This window comes from Zootoca vivipara, chromosome 6 (genome assembly GCF_965207765.1).
Source record: "Zootoca vivipara chromosome 6, rZooViv2.hap1.1, whole genome shotgun sequence".
NCBI lineage: Eukaryota > Metazoa > Chordata > Lepidosauria > Squamata > Lacertidae > Zootoca > Zootoca vivipara.
In genome coordinates this window covers 23,123,834-23,145,607 of record NC_142589.1, presented here as the reverse complement: position 1 = coordinate 23,145,607, position 21,774 = coordinate 23,123,834, and the positions used below count along the sequence as shown (strand labels likewise).

The 21,774-nt window shown below is 46.1% G+C and overlaps 1 protein-coding gene across 2 annotated transcripts in view; it reads right to left on the bottom strand.

Annotated features, from left to right (window-relative positions):
- ACOT7 (acyl-CoA thioesterase 7) overlaps positions 1-15,319 on the bottom strand; it is a 68,144-nt gene extending 52,825 nt beyond the window's left edge. The window contains exon 1 of one of the 2 annotated variants that reach the window (XM_035119371.3): positions 15,154-15,319. In XM_035119371.3, coding sequence (XP_034975262.1) covers positions 15,154-15,236 — 83 coding nt within the window. In that variant the 5' untranslated portion in view covers positions 15,237-15,319. Of the gene's footprint in view, positions 1-1,116; positions 1,246-15,153 lie in introns of those variants that run through there. The other variant, XM_088671782.1, reaches the window with a different exon arrangement.
- Positions 15,320-21,774: the final 6,455 nt, after the last annotated feature.

The following is a 21,774-nucleotide window of genomic DNA, read 5'->3' as shown; positions in this document are numbered from 1 at the left end:
AATTACTGAAATTCTCAAGAGTAACAGGAAGAAGTAACAGAAAACTGAATGGTTGAAGCTGCATCTTGAAATATGAGATAAGGACAGGTTCTGAACCAGGAACAAAAGATACAGCAGCGGCTGTAGGGAACTGTAGGGCAGAATCCATCTCTTACAGGGCAGCCTATCATGATGGCCCTTGGGTCTCTCCTCAGGTCAGAACCTCTCTCATGTCTGATGTTGGGCTGAATTATGGAGCAAGGCATTTGGGGGCAGGACACTTTTAACAACTGTCTGCTTTCAAGGATAGCAGTCTAATATTCTCAATGGCCAAGGGTGGGGGCTGCTGCAAACTGTAAAATTAAATCTCATGATTGAAATGTAAACCATTTTTGCCACAAAACCATGATGTGAAGTCAGTTACCAAGCCATAGTTTGGAAGCAAATTAATTGCTCATGCTAAACATAATTCTTCTGATTCAGACATCATGGAAAATAATGGTCAGGCCAAACTGGAAATGTACAAGCAAATCAGCCACACAGTCTGGAAGATCACTAAAGTGATGTTCAAAATGAGCCAAGATGAAGCACACCATTTTCTTCCCAGGAAAAAGTCTCTGAACCAGGAAAAAATCCAGGTAACAGGTTGCCAAGGAGCTTGAAAAGGTGTCAACAACTCCTAGGAATATGAAATATTTTCCCACCTCTGTCGTCTGGCCAGTCACCTTCTATTCTGTAGCTCTTCCTCCTCCCTCAGCCCCAACCATGGGAGAGGAAAACCCTTGCAAAAGTATTTGCTCCCAAAGCCATTCCCCCTCCCCATTCCACCTGCTGCAATTGCAGCCTAATTGTATTTAGAGCCCCCAATTCACCCTTTCCAACTACCTGTCTTCTTGTACATACAGGTTTCAAGTCAAATCCTTTTCAATCATTGCATAATCCTTGATTCATATTCCTCCTTTTGAAGTCCCAGCCACTCTTGCAAGCCAACTAACTGCTCCACTTTCTCCTATATCTACTGTCTGGCACTGTGCCTGCCTGACTGGGACCCAGAGAAGCAACTGATCACAAAAGAGGGTCAATCCACAGATTTCAACCACACAGCATCTACCCAAAAAAGTATGAAGGTTGTCATACCAGATAAGTCGACCTTGCATCACGAGGAGGAGACAGAGAGAGTCCTCATCTCTGATAGAAAGCACTCTGAACTGGTATTTTCATGGCATTATCACACACACACCCTGCCTCCCCTTCAGAGGATTTCCTGCCTTGGTCCCCAACATAGTTGCAGAATGAGTCACCCTAGACACCCTGTGGTCTCATACAAAAGGGGAAGGAAGAAGCCCAGCGACTAGTCCTAAGGTAAGGACGTCAGTACATGACTGACAGTGTTCATGTACAGCAGCCTTAACTCAAGTTGGTATCCCCCTCCAGATGTTTTGGACTTCAACTCCCACCAGCCCCGCCCAGAAAAGTGTTTGTAGTCTAAAACATCCGGAGGGCACCAGCTTTGAAAAGGCTGCTGTAGAGGTGGTTTTTCTAAAACACTGCAACAGTGCTGAGAGATGAACCCATGGAAAAATGCCGCAGGGAGGTAAGCAGACCTTTGCCTTCATCAAGCTAGCAGAAGTCCTACTTTGGTCCTCTGCAGGGACAAATTGTCCGCATACTTTTAGCAAGAGGACAAAGAGAACTTCCCACCCACAAGTAAGTAAAAGCTTGAACTTCCCTCACCTTAAATTCTAAAGTATCTACATTCTTCAGATTGCTTGGCGAGGAAGTGGAGACTAAAATATTCTTTAAAATAGAAACCATTGCTGCACCAGCTCTACAATTTTGAGATTCTATGATTAGGAGCAGGTACAGCAGAAAGAAGAAAAGGAGGAGATGTTTGTGGGGGGCTGATTGCTCTCCCACTGGGAAGACTGAGAAATGAAGGACAGAGAGTTTTCCTCCCTTCATGATCCAAACTGGCATGCCATCAGCCATCAAATGAAAAAGGAGTGGGAGCAAGGGAGGAGGCCTGAAAGAGGGCCATCAAGAAGTGGTGCAGTTCTTCCCTTCTTATTGGAGAACTTGCTCTCTAGGTCAAAGGTACCCATGCCATAAAAATGCCTCTTGCAATTGGGAAAGTGGCTTGAACAGGTTAAGGGTTCAACAGACTGGACAATTCATAAAACAACACACCTTTTGAGCTCCTTCTTATGCAGGCCATCCAAGGGGGAATGGTATCACACCCTACTTTTACTAGTGGTACCTCGGTTTATGAACACAATTGGTTCCGGAAGTCTGTTCATAAACTGAAGCGTTCCTAAACTGAAGCGAACTTTCCCATTGAAAGTAATGGAAAGTGGATTAATCTGTTCCAGACGGGTCCGCAGAGTACTCAATCTGAAGCGTACTTAACCCGAAGCATGGGTGTAATTGGTTCCGGAAGTCTGTTTATAAACTGAAGCGTTCATAAACTGAAGCAAACTTTCCCATTGAAAGTAATGGAAAGTGAATTAATCCGTTCCAGATGGGTCTGCGGCGTTCGTAAACCGAAAATTCGTAAACCAAGGTGTTCATAAACCGAGGTTCCACTGTATTACAATTTTCACCCTATGTAAAGTTGTTATGGGAGCCAGATCTTAAGGAACAATTTGAGGTATCTCAATGGATGAAGGTCTGGTCTACCCACCCTTTTAGATCATCTCTACCAGCACTGGGGGCGGGGTCAGGGGATTTTTAAAAAGTCTTCCATCAGTAGGATTTTACCCTAGTATGTTTGGCTCACATTCCTTGTGCTAGCAGGGCTGTGGGGAGATGGGATTTTACTGTCTGGCACATGTGATGGACTTCTTCATAAATTTTGTAAACAAGTATTATTCAGTACACTTTTAGGTAAAAATGTGATCCTGGACCCTAAACCATGTATTTTCCCTATTTTTGATAAAGGTAATGCATATCCTATATGTAAACAGTAAACTGTATATCTTCTGGTAGCAGCTTGATAAGTCATCACTCAGGGCTGGGAAGATGCTTCCTGCTGCACCCTAGATAGCTTTTTCAAGAAGGTTGTGTTCATCACTATTTCAGAGATATTGAGATTTAATCTTCCTGTGGCTAGGGGAGACACTGATTCTTCTGATTTCACCTCTGCTTGCGGGTTATTTTTAATCAATATTTCTTTATTTTATTAAATTTATATATGACAATGCAGTCACACAGGTGGCAAACTCCTTCAGAATACGATTTTATTTGACCATATCTATAAACAGGCAAGACTTTTTTCCTCATCATTGTACAGTATAAGTTGTGTTTTATACCCCATTTATAATTTTATTTGTGTCCATTTCATTCACTCCTGATTTTTTTCTTTTGACTTTATTATCAAGCGCTCCTTACGCTGAACTCACATTATTTCATTATTATTGTTTCTCTGGGTGTACAACATTGTTCAATATTTTTTAATTAAAAAATGTATCCTGCCAAACTGTATTCAACTAAGCTTTACAAGGAGTAGTTCCACATAAATTAATAGATCTAAGTTAGTCATGTCCATTAATTTCAATAGGTCTACTTTTTCAAAAGTTGTAAAACAATGAAGCCTACTTAGCTTAAGTACTGATTAAATTTTGCCTTTCTTGTTCTAATAATTGTAATGATTCAAATACAGCTGTGTTATTATTCAAAAACATTTGACCAATCAATTGACAGCATCTTTTTTCTGGACATCATTTCCACAAATAATCCTGGGAACTAGAGTTTACCCATCACAGAGCCGCGGTTCCCAACATCCTTTAAAAAAACTACAGTTCTCTTTTCTTTGTGGCAGCTTGAGGCTAGAATACTTCCCCAGCCTCAGACTTTGAGAGAAGGGGAATCTCTACCTCTGACTTGCATATAAGACTCCCCCATGGTGGGATGGGCTCTTCCATTTTACATATGTAAATCTGACACTACAAGATCTATAACCCACCAACCCACAAAGCTGAGGGCAGGCAGTGCCATTCAGTTCCTTGGTCTCCCAAGGCTAGATACCAGATTCCAAAAAAGATGTGAATATTTCCCTAAAGGCCACCTGATGAATGTGTATCTAAGATGCAAGTTCTAACTGGCCAGCCCAAGGCCAACCCACTACCCAAGACAGCACCCAGCCTCACTCCCATACTGGGGCAGCTTAAATTGCAGGATACCCACACCTGATCACTTACCTCCTGAGATTCGCATTCAGCTGGAAGAGCTTTGCTCCCACCCCCTGCCACATCTTCAGCATGGCTGCTCTAAAAGTTGTGACCGCTCAGGTACAGGAAGTGGTGCCCAGGTGATGTCTCGGTTCCTTTTGCACACACAACTATATTGCTCTTTATATAGTTGTCTGGAAATTTGGAAATGCCCTACACAAACACCGTCAGTGCCACAAGCCATCAATTTAGAGAACAAACTGGTCTTCTTCTATTGACAGAAGAACATACATGAAAAAAGAATTCCTCTGAATCCAGACAACAACAGACTCTAAACACAACCATCAAAGAGACTTGATCTCCCCCTAGGAAACAGGAGATGGTTGACAATTCATATGGCTGGTCTCCCTGGTTCAGGGAACTGCTCTAACATCTAACCAGAAGCTCTGGAGAAATAAATCTTTGACAGCAAACTATTTAGCAAGAGGAAGGATAATGTACCTCCCTTTATTTGGAAACCAACTACCAATTAAAGTACTATTATCAGATCCATTCAGCAGCTCTCTCATTGATGACTTAGCCTATTGCTTCAGTTGCTAAAGCAGGTTTTCAAGTAACTTACAACAGAATGACAAAAATGGGAGGTGGAATCACCTCGCCTCAAAAAGGATGCTGCAGAGCTGGGAAAGGTTTGGAAAAGGGCAACCAGAATGATCACAAGGATGGATCAAAGGTCGCAGCACTTGGAGCTTTCCAGTTTGGATAAAAGCCAAGAAAGAGGAGAACATGATGGAGGTGCATAAAATTACAAAACGTGTGGAAAATGTGAATAAGGGAAACGTTTTTCTCCCTCTCTCACAATACTACAACTCAGGGCCATCCATCGAAGCTGAATGTTGGAAGATTCAGGACAGACAAAAGAAAGTGCATCTTCACACAGCATACAATGGAATTTACTTCATGGAGGATAAGGCTATCAATGGCTACTAGCCACTATGGCTAAGTTCCAGTGTCATAAATTGCCATGTGCCTGGCGTGTGTTTTGTTTTTTTGACTAACGCGGGTCAATTGTGACAACATGGAGATCTCTGGATGCCAGGTTGGTGACTGGGAAAAGCAAAATGTCACTTACAGAAACATCTGAAATATTTTCCTGGAAGCTTGAATTAGTTTCTGGATTGTTTTATGTGATGTTTTAATGTGATGTAAACCGCTACTGTAAAGCAGTATAGAAATGAAAATTATTATTATTATTATTATTATTATTATTCCACTGAGGGGGAATGGTGCCTAGACATTTCATTGTGGTGACTGTAACCTGGGTTTAATGTGCCATTTCGTGATTAGATTACAGTATATATCTGAGTTTCTAATACTGCTATGTTCTCTCTCCAATCCAGAAGCAGTATGCCTCTGAACACTAGCCCAGGCTTCCTCAAACCCGCCCCCCCCAGATGTTTTTGGCCTACAACTCCCATGATCTCTAGCTAGCAGGACCAGTGGTCAGGGATGATGGGAACTGTAGTCTCAAAACATCTGGAGAGCTGAGTTTGAGGAAGCCTGCACTAGCCGCTGGGAATCTCACGTGGAAAGAGAGCTTCTCAATGAGGCATCTGTTTGGCCTCTGTGAGAACAGGATGCTGGGCTAGATGGGTCTTTTGCCTGATTCCGCTACAGGGCTCTTGCATTCTAAAATGGTGACGTAAAGTTCAACTCCTTCTGTGAGCCAAAGAAGACATACTAAAATGTAGGTTGAAGAGAAAAGTGGAATGCTGCTACGGTAGGTAGCAGGTAATAAGTACAGTGCCTATTCCTATAAGGAGCGTTACGGAATGTGGGACAATGGAGAAAGGGGTCCAAAAATATGGAAGAAGGTGGAATTAAGGGGAAATGTAGGCTGGCCAGTGATAAGTTACAGTAGGGGAGGTGGAGTGAAAAATGTAGAAATAGGGAGAACTGCTGAGCCGTGAACAAACAAAATCAGAGGAATGAAGTATCTATCTAATGAAGGACGCTTGGTACCATTAATTAGTTGTTATTGGGTTCATTATGTGGCTTCAAATACCCACATGAATCAGTCATCACCTAGGACACGGGTTTCACCTCATTGCTGGGTTCACCATCAGCATTAGGTCATGAAATGTGGGAGGCGCAGGAGGGAGGTGTCTGAGAAGGAGACATTCAAGTTAAGCAGGCTCATTAAACTGTTAAATGAAAGTCTAAACATTCTCTCTCAGGCCACAATCCTAGGCACACTGATGAAGGCGCAAGTGGCACTGAACTAAATGGACGGCTTAATTTCCAGATTGATGTGTGCATGATCAGGCTGCCAGGAGCCACCTTGGCCTGCAATATAGGAAAATTTCCCATTTCCCCTTGTCCCAATAAAAAAAGCCTCCCCACAAAGCCTCTCTGTCTGGGAGGTTCCAGAGAAGGAAGGGTTTTGCCAATCCACCCATCCCCAAACCTGAAAGGATCCAGAATCTGAGATGAGGAATAAATCCTGCTTTTAAAATGCTATTTTAAAGAGTTTCAAGCCACCATTGGGAAACAGGAGGGAAAGCAAGAAGTGGAAGAGAAGAATCCATGAAGCTACGTAAACAGCTGTCAATATAATACAAGCATTGTGCTTTTTAGAACCCTGACATCCAACCATATAGAAATCTGCTCCTAGCATTCAGCAAGACAGTAAAGATGCAAAAGCAGAGGAAGACCGAGATCTCATTCACTTGAATGAGTTCCACCACAACCAGTACTTTTTTCTGTTTGAAAAGGCCATATCCAAAATAAAAATGTGAAACAAACAAATAGACAGCCTAGCTTGACAATTAACTAATCCTCACTTGCCTAGAAGACAGAACATTTTATGGAAAAGTGGCTCAGAAAACCAATCCAAGCACCCTGTGGCAAACAAATAAATGGGAAGCGGTTGTAGCAGTTTAGTGGCAGAGCCAAAGGTTTGACGATCCATTCGTGCATGCAATTGACTTGCAAAATTGCAAACTTGCGCAGTTGAAATTCTACCATTTAACTGCACACAAGGACAAGGTAGAGAACTTAAAACCTCCCTTAGAGCAGGGCTTTCCTGGTGCAGAAAGAGCTGATAAGCTCTCAGACTTGCTTACAGAGCTCACAAAATCTTGCAGGAACTTGAGCAGTCCTGTGAGATCTCATGAGAGCATCCCACAGCTGGTAAGCAAGTCAGTCTTGCTTGGAAGGTAAGGATGGCTGTGCAGGGGCAGTTCAGGTCAACACATTTCTTGTATACGTTCCATTGCCAAAACATAACCCCCACGCAAGACATGGTCATGCTGCATAAGGCAGCTTCCTTTAAAAAAGAAGCAGCAACCTGCCTCCACCTCTTGAACATTTCCCAAAAATGTCCTGTAGAGGGCAGAGCCTGCTCACCTTCTGCCAGACAACACTGCAAGAGGGACTTTGTCCAGGGTGACCTTCTCTGCAGACTCCAGAACAAATTACAACAGCTCACAGGATTAGAAGAGTCAACCTGTTTGTTTGTTTTCGTTTTTGGCTACTTATTCCACACCTGAACCTTTATGAAGGCAGTTTCCCCACATACATCTTCGGCGCAACCAACTTGGTCAGACCCTGCTTTACAAAAAAGAAATCCAAGCCAACAATTTTTTGTCCTACTGAAGGATGCAGAGTAATACTATTTCTGCACTCACCCAATCTGTTTTTGAACAGTCAAAAAGGAATTTGATCAACTCACCAGTCAAGGTGGCTTACATGGTTCTCTCCCTCCTAATTTAATTCCCACAGCAACCCTATGAGGTAGGTTAGGCTGAGAGGCAGTGACTGGCCAAGGTCACCCAGCGAGCTTCATGGCTGAGTGGGGATTTCAACCCTGGTCTCCCATGTCCTAGTCCAGCATACTAACCACTACACCACACTGGCTCTTTATTAGAATAAACATATCGTCCCCGCCCTAGGCATTTAATCTGTGTCAGCTTTAAGATGTTTTCACTCTGCGTCCTGTGTTCAGCTGAAACTAAACTTCTATTGTTAGCAAATGTTAAATTGCATTACGTATTGTTGGAGGAGACTCTTGAGAGTCCCATGGACTGCAAGAAGATCAAACACGAGTCGTTTCATGTTGCGATAATTTCATCTTGCGAAGCGCGGTTTCCCATAGGAATGCATTGAAATTTAATTAATGCATTCCTATGGGCAAAAAAAGCACAAAATAGGCGCCGACTCACCCGCCACGGCTGCTCCGGAGGTTTTTAAGGCTCTGGGGAGGGGGAAGCAGGAGGAGGGCCAGCGAGAGGCTCCCTCCCTCCTTCCCCAGCAGCCGGACCCTCGCGCCCAACCAGACAGACACCCCGTTTGCGCGCAGGCAGGCTGTCTGGTTGGCTTCTCCCATTCACGCGCAGCTCTCCCGTGCACCCAGCCAAGAAGGAGCTCCACTCCCTCGGGGTTCTGCTGCTGCTCGGCAGCCAGCTGCCGTTTCGGTGCGGCGGCGCCAATTGCCATGTCCCTGCGGGTCCTCCTTGCGGTGCCCCTGCCCTGCTTCGTCTTGCAAAGTTTGCTATGGCACAGCCCTAGAAAAGGTCTTCTTGCGAGCCTGCAAAAAAAAATCGCAAAACGTTTTTGTCTTCCGATTTTTTCACTGCGCGAGGCATTCGTCTAGCGAGGTACCACTGCATATCCATTCTGAAGGAAATCAGCCCTGAGTGCTCACTGGAAGAACAGATCCTGAAGCTGAGGCTCCAATGAGAAGAGAAGACTCCCTGGAAAAGATCCTGGTGTTGGGAAAGATTGAAAGCACAAGGAGAAGGGGACGACAGAGGATGAGATGGTTGGACAGTGTTCTCGAAGCCACCAACATGAGTCTGATCAAACTGCAGGAGGCAGTGGAAGACAGGAGTGCCTGGCGTGCTCTGGTCCATGGGGTCACAAAGAGTCAGACACGACAAAACAACAAGAATTGTTGGGAAGTGCCCTAAGCAACAAGCATTTAGGACTATCCAGTGCAGAGATAAGACAAAAAGTCAAAAGACCACAGCACCTTGATTTTTTAAAGGCACAATCATTTGCATTTTACTGATGGATAACTGAGTGTCCACACATTACATAGGAGCAAATGTGAATTTTCTTTATAGTCATCAAGGATCTGCAGCTAATCTTGGCTCTCTCTCTGATATGCATACCTGTTCTATATGTCTTCGTTGCATTCACACTTTCTCATTTTTTCAGAAGACATTTATAGATTAAAACTAAAGGTGCCTGCTGAATCTCTATGGGCAGAGTGTGCCACAAGACTGGGCCAATGACACCAATGTTACTTGTTTTTGTCAAATAAGCCTTGCCAACTCGGGGAACAACCAAGAATGCTCCTGCAGATGATATAAGGGTTCAGGCACTCCCCGAGGTACCCTGGACCTAGTATGTTCAGGGCTTTGTCAATTAAAACAAGGATCTTGAACCTGGCTCTGTAGTAGATGGGCAGGCAGGCCTGATGCTTCAACAATGGTGTCCCATGTTCTCAGCCAGATGCCCCCATCAGCAATCTGGCCACTTCTGCAGCCCCACAGAGAATGCATTGCAGTATTTCAACCTCAAGGTAACCAACACATGTACTGCAGTGGTCAGGCTATGAACTGGGCCAGTGGCTTTGACAAAGCTATGTAACTGCAATGCCCTTGAGAAAGTCAGGATTTAAAGCCAGATTGTGCAAACCCAGCTGTCCACTCTGTTTCTGTTTATTGGAATACCACAGTGTCAAAGCAGATTTTACCATCAAACCAACAGCTGAATTTAACTGCAAATATAGTGATTTGTAAAGGGATACCCTTGGGACGTGGGTGGCGCTGTGGTCTAAACCACAGAACCTAGGACTTGCCGATCAGAAGGTCAGCGGTTCGAATCCCCGCAACGGGGTGAGCTCCCATTATTCAGTCCCAGCTCCTGCCCACCTAGCAGTTCGAAAGCACGTCAAAGTGCAAGTAGATAAATAGGTACCACTCCGGCGGGAAGGTAAACGGCACTGCTCTGGTTTGCCAGAAGCAGCTTAGTTATGCTGGACACATGACCCAGAAGCTGTCTGCAGACAAACGCCGGCTCCCTCGGCCTATAGAGTGAGATGAGCGCCACAACACCAGAGTTGTCCGCAACTGGACCTAATGGTCAGGGGTACCTTTACCTTTACCAGAGGTAGAGAGGACTGGGCTTGGTCAGGAAATGGTACATTTAAAACCAAAAAACCATAGTAAAAATAAAGAAATAAAAGAAATAAAGCTTCCAGAGGCTATATACAGTGGTATCTCGGGTTAAGAACTTAGTTTGTTCTGGATGTCCATTCTTAACCTGAAACTGTTCTTAACCCGAGGTACCACTTTAGCTAATGAGGCCTCCCGCTGCCACCACGCGATTTCTGTTCTCATCCTGAAGCAAAGCTCTTAATCCGAGGTACTATTTCTGGGTTAGCAGAGTCTGTAACCTGAAGCATCTGTAACCTGAAGCATCTGTAACCTGAGGTACCACTGTAAATTAAAACGCCAACAGCCCAAGGGAGGTGTTTATGAATGCAATTCCCAATGCACTTATTTTAAACTTAGTCTACAAATGTACAAAGCTGAGTGAAAACCCAGCAAGTCAGCACAACTGAGAAGAGAAGATATAGAGAGAGCAGCAAACTTCTCTCCTAGATCTCTTAAGTGCCTTTGGTGTAAACTCCACCCCAGAGAGTAAGGAGATTAGAAAACCTCACAGGTGGCAGCAGCCTGGTTAGCGTAATTATTCTCATATGCCTACTGCTAATATGACACCAAGGGAAGGCGAAAACTGGATCCATTTAAGTGATTTCCCGTAGGTTCCATTGATCAGAGCACAAATATTACATTGAGAGGATACATAAAGTGCCCCCCCCCCAAAAAAATTGACCATAGTTTGAATCCAGTAGGAGAAATGTAACTTTGCAGCCGCCACATCTTGCTAATGGCACAGCAGCTCAATAAAAGCTGACGGTCACACTGAAAATTCAGCAGGCCTGACTTTCTCCATTTTCAGGAGAGCTCAGGATGGTAGTAGAGAGAAACTAAATTACAGTACATCACAAACCTGCACAGCATCAATTTGTAGATTAACACTCAGGAACGTGTGTGTTTCTTTAACCCAACCCTGAAGAAACAGGTTAGCCCCCACCCAGAGCAAACACAATTTATGCCTCCAGGTCATAAAATACTGAGTAAAATATTTACCATCTAAGTGACAACAATAAGCACTGTTCAAGCAGCAATGCCCAGGCTATATTCACACCATGCACTATGATACCACTTTAATAAGTCATAGCTTCCCCCAAAGAGTTCTGAGACCTGAATTTTTTTAAGATGTTGAGAATTGTTACGGTAGGAGGACCCTATAGTGAGCTCCCCTATAGTGAGCTCCCTTTCCTGACACCTATTCCCCTCCGAGAGATATAGTTCCGTGAGTTCCCTGAGAAGAGGGAGTGATTGTGAAACCACACTGAGAACCATAGGTCTTTGAGGAGAATAGGGGCTCCTAACAACTTTCATCACCCTTAATGAACTACAGCTCCCAGAACTTTTTTTGGGGGGGGGCATAACTATTTAAAGTGGCATCATAGTGCTTTAAACGTATGGTGTGAATGTGGCCAATATGAAGTGAGGCTCAGGGGGATGGTGGGGGTGGAAGACAAATAAAATAATAATTATATTATCTGTTTAATTAGATTGTCTATAACAACCCTCCCCACTCAATGAAAGATTCTCCAGCAAAGGTACCGAACCGCAAGTTAACACAAATAAAACAGGGAATACAGAAACAGCATTAAAACACACAACCATTAAAAGCAAATAAGAAGAGCAAAATCTTTCCCGGTAAGCTGAAAACCATCAGCAAAGGCCCTGGCAACCGAATAAGGTGAGGGAGTTGTAGAGAGGAACCTCCATAAGCTCCCCCCGCACACACGTCCTTTTGGCCCCCACTACACCTGATGGTGAGCCAGTAATTAGGCAGGTGGTCCACCAAGCCTCCACTTCCCGGAGCCTCTTTAATTTAAAGATTTTTAGGATAAAACCAACACTTTTGAATTTGACCTATAAACGGTTTGAGCATCCACTGCGCAATTCTCGAAGGAGATGTGAGTCTCAGTACCAGCACTAGGCAACAGCCTTGCTGTTGCATTATGAACCAACTGAAGCTTCCAGATAGCCTTCAGAGGTAGTGGATTACGGTAATGTGATCTGCAGGTTATCAAAAGGTGGATGACTGTGGATAAGTTCCTTCCCTGCAGTTGACACACCAGCTGAAATAAATAAGAAGGGGCTGCAAGCCATACAAGTTACCTGAGCATCCACCACTGAGGGCTGGATCTAACAGCAGCTCCTAAACATCTGATCTGTTGGTGTGTGAACAATCCCAGAAATAAATTGGGCAACAGATCTCTCCCCTAGACTCCACAAACAATACCTTGGTCTTAGCTTAACTCCCATCCAGCACATTTGGAGAACAAAAGCTACATTACATCAAGCCAGACTCCTTGCACTGAGACATGGGCTCTTTAGAGCAGGCATCCCCAAACTGCAGCCCTCCAGATGTTTTGGCCTACAACTCCCATGATCCCTAGCTAACAGGACCAAGTGGTCAGGGAAGATGGGAATTGTAGTCCAAAACATCTGGAGGGCCGAAATTTGGGGATGCCTACTTTAGAGTTTACAAAAAGCCTGCTAGATCAGGCCAGTGGTCCATCTAGTCCAGCATCCTTTCCTCACAGTGGTCAACCATACGCATGTAGGAAACCCGCAAGCAGGACCCAAGCACAAGGGCATTCTCTCCTCCTGTGGTTTCCAACAACTGGTTATGCTGAGAGGATATGACTGGCCCAAGGTTACAGTGAGCTTCATCATGGCTCAGTGGGGATCTGAACCCTGGTCTCCCAGGTCCTAGTAGTCCAATACTCTAACTACTACACCACACTGTCTTTCTGTTCTTCTCCTGCCAATCCCCATCAGGCTCAGATGTTTACCTAATTTACACAATAGTAACCTTTTTGAACTGATTTTTTAATGTTGGCACTTTAGAGTGAATTCTGAAATGTGGCATATGCTAGCATCTTGGAAGTCCCATGCAAAGCGTTAGCATTCATTGCATACTAATGCTAAATATATGTAATGGCAAAATATTTTTCTATTTCTGAATGTTCACAAAAATAATCTGGGATTGTCAGCACTCATAGTGACAACTGACTTTACCATGCCAACAACTTAACCCCTATATCCCGCCACCAGTCTTCTGCTCCATTTACTTCAATTTGATCTCCATGAATCCTTTCCTCTTCCAACACTGATAGATAGCAAGAGAAGGTGGATGAATAAGGACGTACCCTCTGAACAGCCACATCTTGAAGACAAGACAACCTTTGAGCATATGAATGCCACTTCCCCTCACTACATATATCAACAGCAATCTAAGTGGGTTCACTCTCAAAGCAGCAGAACTTTGACTGGCATAGTACCACTGCCATGGAGTGCCCTTCCCAGAGAGACTCCCCAAACTTCCTTGTAGTGCTGTAATGTCAGGTGGAAATAAAAACATAAGAATAAGTTGGAAATGTGGGTTAGGCCAAACAGAGCCCATTGAGTCCAGTATTCTGGTCTCACAGTGGCCAACCAGATGCTCGAAAGGGAAGCCCACAAGCTTGAGTCTAACAGCAGCCTCCCCACACAATCCCCAGCAGTTGGCATTCAGAGCTACACTGCCTTCAAGCCCAGATGATTTAATCTAGCCACCATATGTAGTAGACTCACAAGAACCTAAGAAGAGCCTACTGGATCAGATCACCAGATTGTCTAGGCAGAGCAATGTTTCTGAATACCAGTTGCTAGAAACCAAAGGAGGGGAGAGTGCTCTTGTGCTTGGGTCCTGCTTGTGAGTTTCCCACAGCCATCTGGTTGGCCACTGTGAGAACAGGACAGTGGACTAAGTGGCCACCTCTGGCCTGATCCAGCGGGCTCTTCTTATATTCTATTCGCAGAGTGGCCACTCTATTGCGCCAGCAGGAAGCCCACAAACAGTACTTGACTGCACAGCAATACTTTCCCAGTTTGTGATTCCCAGCAGCTGCTATTTAGTCACGTTGCTTCAGACAGTGGAGGTAAAACCCAACAATCATGTCTAGTCATCATGGATAGCCTTCTCCTTTAATGCTCTTCAAGCTGGTCGCCAACATATCTGCTCTGCAAGGCCTCACTGGCTGAAGTGATACTGAGGGTTGCAGCCAACAAAGTTCCACTTTGCATAGATCCATTGAATTTAATGACTCTAAGTTAGTCATGTCCATTAACGTCAATGAGTCTGCTCCAAGTAGGATTAGCATCGGACACAACCCCGAACCTGCTCTTGGCCTTAAGCAACTTGTTCCTGTTGATTTTGGTCCTGCTGATTTCTTCTCTTTCAAGCAGAGGTGTTGCTCTATTTCAGCTCCTTTGGTATTTTAGGGTATTACATCATTTTAACGGGGCAAATCCAAAATAAGCCCAACTCGGGGTGCGCTCACTGAAATTAATGGGGACAGGGCCAATTGAGGCCCATAAACATCCACGGTTCTACTCTGAGTAACGCTTAGCTGGATACGACCCAAAATAACATATCACTAAGCCTATTTGTGGTGTCAATTGACTAAAAAGGGTGGGGGTGTGTGAAGTTTAGAAACAGATGTACTAAGCACCCCCTGCTCAGTTTAGGCTCATAAACTTCTACTCTAAGGCTTAGATGGGTGCAGTCCAATATCGCATCTCACTAGAAGGTATCTATGGTGTGTCATCTGGCAGAAATGGTGGGGGGGGGTCTAATGGTGGTATTGAGCCCTCCTTTCCCCAGGCCCTCTGCACATGCCCAGAGGCGCCCTCTCCCCCACCCGCCCTTTTATTCTCTCTACACCTTCCACAGCAAAGCCCGGCCCCCCCCGGGGGGGGAGGCGGCGTTTTCCTGACAGGACGAGCCCAATGGCTCTTGGCGGCGGTACCTGCTGATCTGGATGGCGGCCGGGCCGGAGATTAGCGAGGCGACGGCGGCTTCCCCGCTGGCGGGGCCCCTGGCGAGCTGCATGAGGGAAGCAAGGATGGCGGGAGAGACAACGGGAACCGCAGCAAGAAAAACCGGCCGGCCGACTCAATGACTGACAGGCGGACAGAGGGAAGGCAACGAAGGGGCGGTGCCTCCCGAAGTAGGCCACGCCTTCCCACACCGCCATTGGCTCTCCGCTCCGGCACCTCTTCCCTGCCCACCGCCCGCCCGCCCCCCACTCCCTCCTCATTGGCCAGGCTCTCTCCTCATTTCAAACCGCCGAACGACCACCTCCCTGACCCACGTGACGGCAACAAAAGAGCGAAAGGAGGGGGAAGTGGGAGAGGTCGCGGTCTCTAGGGAAGTCGACGGTAGCTTCTTCCGGCTCCGAACGGAACACGCGAGGAGAAGCGTTGCCAAGCGACGGAGGCGCCATAGAGGTACGCAGGGGTAGAGTGCCCCATGAAAGAAACTCGGGCGTTATTAGGCGGCTAATGCCCTGTGCTTAATATAACATATGGCATCATCACCATTACAATTATTTTGTGTTTTTATTATTTATTGTCTTTTCAAACGCTATATTGAGTGTTCGGTTATAAACCATAATTTATAAGATTACGAATTATTCATGTTTCTCAATTATTTATATTGTATTTATTTGAGTCATTAATTAAAAGCCAAAGGCATGGGAGAAAATTTTTTCTCCGTAGCACCTAAAGCTATGTAATGATGGTGCCAGATGAGCCTCCCAAGGGAGAGCATTTCAGGAGTAGGGAGCCACCACTAAAAAGTCCCTGTACGAATGCTGCCACTCCTTGGACCTCCAAAGGAAGACTTCAGATGACAATTGCAGGATTTGGGTTGGGGAGAGCTGGTCCTTGAGGTACCGTATCAAGGTCCTAAGAGTATAGGGGTCAAAACCACATTGAATTGGGCCTGGAAACTTATTGGCAGCCAAAGAAGTCAGGCAAGACTAGTGCTATGTATGGGCTAAGATTGACATGCCCTAGGGAACAACTTGGCAGCTGAATTCTGTGCCGGCTACGATTTCCAAACCGCCTTCAAAGGCAGCCCCACGTATCATGCATTGCAGTAATATAACCTAAAGGTTATCAGAGCACAGGCAATAGAAATTAGGCTGTCTCTGTTCTGATAGGGCTTAGCTGGGCCACCAGCTGAAACTGATGGAAGTCACTTCATGCCACTGAGGCCACTTGAGCCTCAAGAGAAAGTGGTGGAGAAAGTACGTTTCCAAGCACAATTCAAAGTGTTGGTGCTGACCTTTAAAGCCCTAAATGGCCTCGGTCCAGTATACCTGAAGCAGTGTCTCCACCCCCATCGTTATGCCCAGACACTGAGGTCCAGCACCGAGGGCCTTCTGGCAGTTCCCTCGTTGCGAGAAGCCAAGTTGCAGGGAACCAGGCAGAGGGCCTTCTCGGTAGTGGCACCCGCCCTGTGGAACGCCCTCCCATCAGATGTCAAAGAGAAAAACAGCTACCAGACTTTTAGAAGACATCTGAAGGCAGCCCTGTTCAAGGAGGCTTTTAATGTTTAATAGATTACTGTATTTTATTTTTCTGTTGGAAGCCATCCAGAGTGGCTGGGGAAACCCAGCCAGATGGGTGGGGTATAAATAAATTATTATTATTATTATTATGGCTCCAGAAATACCTACATACCCACTTATTCAGAGGGAGTGTAACCAGTGGCGTCACAAGGGGGGCGCTCCCGGTGCCACGTCTCCAGGGGTGACAAGGCGGCGCCCCACTGCAGCGGCACAAGCAGTTATCACGCCGCGGCAGCCACATGTGGAGGATCCCGGCACTGTCCGTACGGCGCTGGAGTGGTGGCGCCAGCAAACTGCTACGTAGCACACATGTGCGGCGTTGCTACATATGGCGCATGCATCATACATAGCAACGCCGCACATGCGCGCTATGTAGTGACGCCCCGCCCCCAGGTGCATGTCATGTTTGCTGCTCTGGGTGCCCGAGTGGCTTCCTCCGCCACTGAGTGTAACCCCATCAAGAGCAGGCAACCTCCCATCCATCAGGTCTAGTGAATGGCCCACTAACAGTGCCTTCGTCTTGTCTGAATTGAGCTTCAGTTTATTGCAGGGGTCAGCAACCTTTTTCAGCCATGGACCAGTCCACCATCCCTCAAACCATGTGGGGGGCCAGACTATATTTTGAAGGGAAAAAATGAACAAATTCCTATGCCCCACAAATAACCCAATCTTTATTTCATGAGATACTATGACAGCATGAAAAGCGAAACCACACTACAAGATACAACTAGGGTTGCCACCTTTGCTTTTGCAAAATACAGGACAGGACAGAATTTTCCCCCTCAACCTGGTGTTGAAATGACTTCAAAGCAATCCATTACAATCCATTTCAGCCTAAAACATATCCTTTCTTTCTTCTTTTTGTTTGCATTCACACAATCATTTTGTTACCTTCACATGGGATTTGCTTTTGAAAACATACAAAGTCCTGACCCCCTGACAAATATACTGACTACGTTCATGTCTTCATTGAATGCATTAAAGAAAATTTTTTACTCTCAGCTGGATACCGTCCTATCAGAGACACCTAAGGAAGATAAAATTATTGGGCGAGATTTCGATCTGTGGCCCTGAAATAACTTTGTCACTGAGAATTTGTGCATTGGTTTGCTTTTTGACTCCTTCTACTCCCTCCTCCTCCTCCTCCCTTTTTGTGTGTGTGTGTTGGGTATTTGAGGTTGAAAGCCTCAGGGCAAGGATTGTCTTATTACTGATTTTTGTAAGGTACCCTGGAAACCTTTTCTAATTGAAGCATGGGATTAAAATGCCCTAAATAATTTTCCCATGGGGCTGGCAGTGTGCTTGAGAGTAGTAGCCTTGAAAACAAAGCAAATAAGGAACTGGAAATTGGGAACCAAATTCCGCCGCATAGTTTATACATCTAGGTGAGGTTAGTCTGAGCAGGCAGATGGGGTCCAGAAACCAAGGCAGGATGCTGAACACTCTGCGGAGGAGGTGCTTAATTGCACAGACAAAATATATTGGGGGAAGGAGTTCTTAAAGGGAGCAACAGCAATCCATTGCCCAGGGAAGGAGTTTGAGTCAAGGAGACCTAGGAAAGAAAGCAGACCTAAGAGAATGGGGATCTGGAATTCTTCTGAATGAAAGCCAGTTGCTGGAAAACACAGGAGGGGGAGTGTTTTGGGGCTCAGGTGCTGCTTGAGGGTTTCCCATTGCTACATCCAGGGTAGGATCCTGGACTAGGTGAGCCTGATGCAAGCAGACTCTCCTTGCATCTATAGGTTGCATGGCAGAGGGAAGGGTGGCTTCTGGCCTGGGTAGAATATCAAAGCCAAAATAGCAGAGAACAGGCCAGAAAGGCCATTTTATGAATTGAAACACTTTTGTGCATCATGAAAAGAAGCAGGACCCTTCAAGTCAGGCTGGGTAATCTGTCATCCTCCAAATATTGTTGGACTCCTATCAATCTCAGCCAACACAGCCAATAGTCATGGATGAACTCCTAAAATCCCTCTTCTGTGCACCTCTTAAAGGCTTAAGAATGCAGCTATCCCCTTTGGCATCTGACGTTGCCTTTGCACCAGAGCGTAGTCCCGCTGTGACCCCACAGACAGCAGCGGCTTATCATCTTGGCTTGAGTCTTGAGAGCAAAAGCCATGCCAGACTTTCTTGCCACCACCATAGTCTCTGTTCTCTCCCCAGGCCTGGGAACCTGTTGCTCCAAGGCAGCTCAAACCTGGCGCTCCTTGCAATTTTCCCACGTCTTCTCTTCGGAAGCATGATTGCATAGCTCTTGAGTGCCGGGAGGGAGGGAGGGAGGGAGGCGGGGGGGGGGGGAGAGATGCTGACATGTGCTCTAGCTTGTTGCGGTTTGAGCTCCTACAGAAAACTCCTCCATCCACCAGCTCCTTCCTGGTGATTCATAGCGATGCTTCCAGGCAGCAGCCGGAGCGAAACTAGGAGACTGCCTGCCTGTGCCTGCAGGCCTAGGAGGCTGTTCTCGGGCTCCAGGGGTCAGACCTGCTGCCTCCAGGTAGATCCACCTCCGACTGATGCCAGTTATTATGGGTGGAGGTTTCCATGGGTTGGCACATCCTTCCTACCCTCGGGCACATCAGGTGACAAGACCGAGGATGTGGGGAAAGGTCATGGCGGAGACAAAGGCGCAGTCGATTTACTCGTTCCCAGTTCCTTGTTTGTATGGAACTTAGACACACAGCTCATTCGGAAAGCTCTGAAAAGTGGAGAGAGAAACCTTTTCCTCCCTCTCTCAGAGGGAGCTCGTGGCACACACGAACATAGTCAGGGTACCGTATTTGTTAGGGGGTCAGGACTTTGGGGGCAGAACCAATCTGATTGGTCAGTTAGTTAAGTATCTCTATTGTTTCACTTGATCTGGGGGGAAGGTATCCCCCCCCGCCCCACCCCCCTGACTATGCCCATGAATGAAGATGAATGTTGCAAGATTCAGGGAAGATAAAAGAAAGGACTTCTTCATGCAGTACATAATAGTTAAACTGTGGAACTCCCTCCCACTGGAAGCAGGGATGACCACCAAACTGGGTGGCTTTAAAAGAGTATTAGACAAGTTCATGGAGGAGGAGAAGGCTATCCATTGCTACTAGTCATGACGACTCCACAGTCATACGCAATAAATGTTTTTGAACGCCAGTTACTAGGAATCGCTGGTCGGGAGAGTGCTCTTGCACTCAGATCCTGCTTGTGGGCTTCCCTTTTGAGGCATTTAGGGTGTTGGACTAGATGGGTCATTGGGCTGATCCAGTAGGTTCTTCTTTCATTCTTAAAAAGAATTGATATCATATGTTCCTAAACCTTGGAACAAGCGATGGAGGAGGGGACTGTCTCCTTTGAGATGCATAACGTACACACACTCTGTAACAAAGCTGTTGTGTTTGCAGAGTGCTCAGGCACATATGCAATGGCCCCATGTGACAAAAACAAATAAGGAACTGGGAGTGGGTGTGCCCCCACAATAACTTTCAGAGGGAAAGCTGCCACGTCAGCAAAGTTACAAATATTAAATAAATAAAAAGTAGAAAGGGCAGGAGATCTGGATCGTGCCCTCTGGCTGGATTGTTGGCCGAGACCCTTCGACATGAACTGGCTCATGAGGAGCTGGGCCTTAGACCTAAACGGGAGAAGGACCTGCACACACAAATAAAGGATTTAAAATGGTATGTGCTGTGGTCATCATTCTAAACCATATAGACCACTCTCAATAGAAGTGAGAGAGTGTTCTATGAAAATCTTTCAAAGATGGCACCACACAATTGCCTATATGACATCACAATCTTCTCAGAACTGTTGGAGGGGCTGTGGGAAAAGAGGCACCGTTTTCCACTGTGTGCTCACAGTTTTTTGTTTTGTTTTTCAAATTATGGATAGTGGTTTGTCAAGAATGACCAAAACACCCAAACATCACATTCCTGCTTCACCACAGCTTTGTTTACTAAATTTGTGGGATAATCAGCGGAAGGGTTTCAGTGCTCAGGAACTCTAGACATGGACACTGGCGGCTGCCAGAAGTTCAGTTGCTCCAAAATCCAAAACTTTACAGAACTTGTGACTTCCACTTTGGTGTAAAAATATGTGGAGTTTAGCATCAGCTGAAAAAAAAAACTCCTAAAGTGCATGTTGCCAAAGGCTTGGAGGACCCCTGAGAAATTCTGCGCTGCTTGACTGGATTTTATCTTATACGTAACAGACACATAGGACTCCCTCTCCACAGTGCAATGTGAAATTTGGCTTTCCTAATGGTCTTAGATACTTTCCCAACCGAATATCAAATCTCTTCTGGATTGGCTAAAGTGTGCTGCTTTCTCTGGCACACCTTGGCCCAAGCAGCCCAGAGCGCAGTGGCTGCCCGGGGCTGCAAGGCAAACAGGCATGCACAGCCAGCCACGTGGGTCGAGCAGGGGCAAGGCTTTCCTGCTTTCCCACGGTGCTCAAATCAGTCCAGGGCTTGCCAGTCGGATGCCGATCCCTTGGGGGCCTGGAGGCCTCGCCTGGTTCCTTGGAACTGCCGAGCGAAACTGCTGAGTCACACGCGCTCCCTGCGAGCCCTGTGGGTGGCTGGCTGAGTGGCCTGTCTCCCCAGAACATGCCCGGGCAGCTCTGCCTGAGCGCCGCAGACACCTCCAGCAAATCTCTCCCATCAAGGAAAGCACTCAGGGAGGCAGCTGCATGCATCCTCAGGGATGGCCTTCCTCAAGCAGGTGCCCGCCAGTTGTTGCTGTGTAGCCCAGCTCCCAACATCCTGAACCTCCCAACATCCTGGCCATGTCTGCTGCAGGGGCTGATGGGAGTTTATTTGATTTACTCATTCATTACATTTTCTTCTTCTTCTTTGGCGATCACTCGTATTCGAGTAAGATTGTCTTCCATAAACACGGTTTTAACAATGGGTCTGTAAGTGACTGTGGAAGCCAATTCTGGATCCGCACATCCTTCCACAGTGGGGACATTGGTTTCCGGGCGGGAGTTGATCACGGTGTGGATTTGCCAAGTGTGCCTTCCTCTTGGCACGCTTCT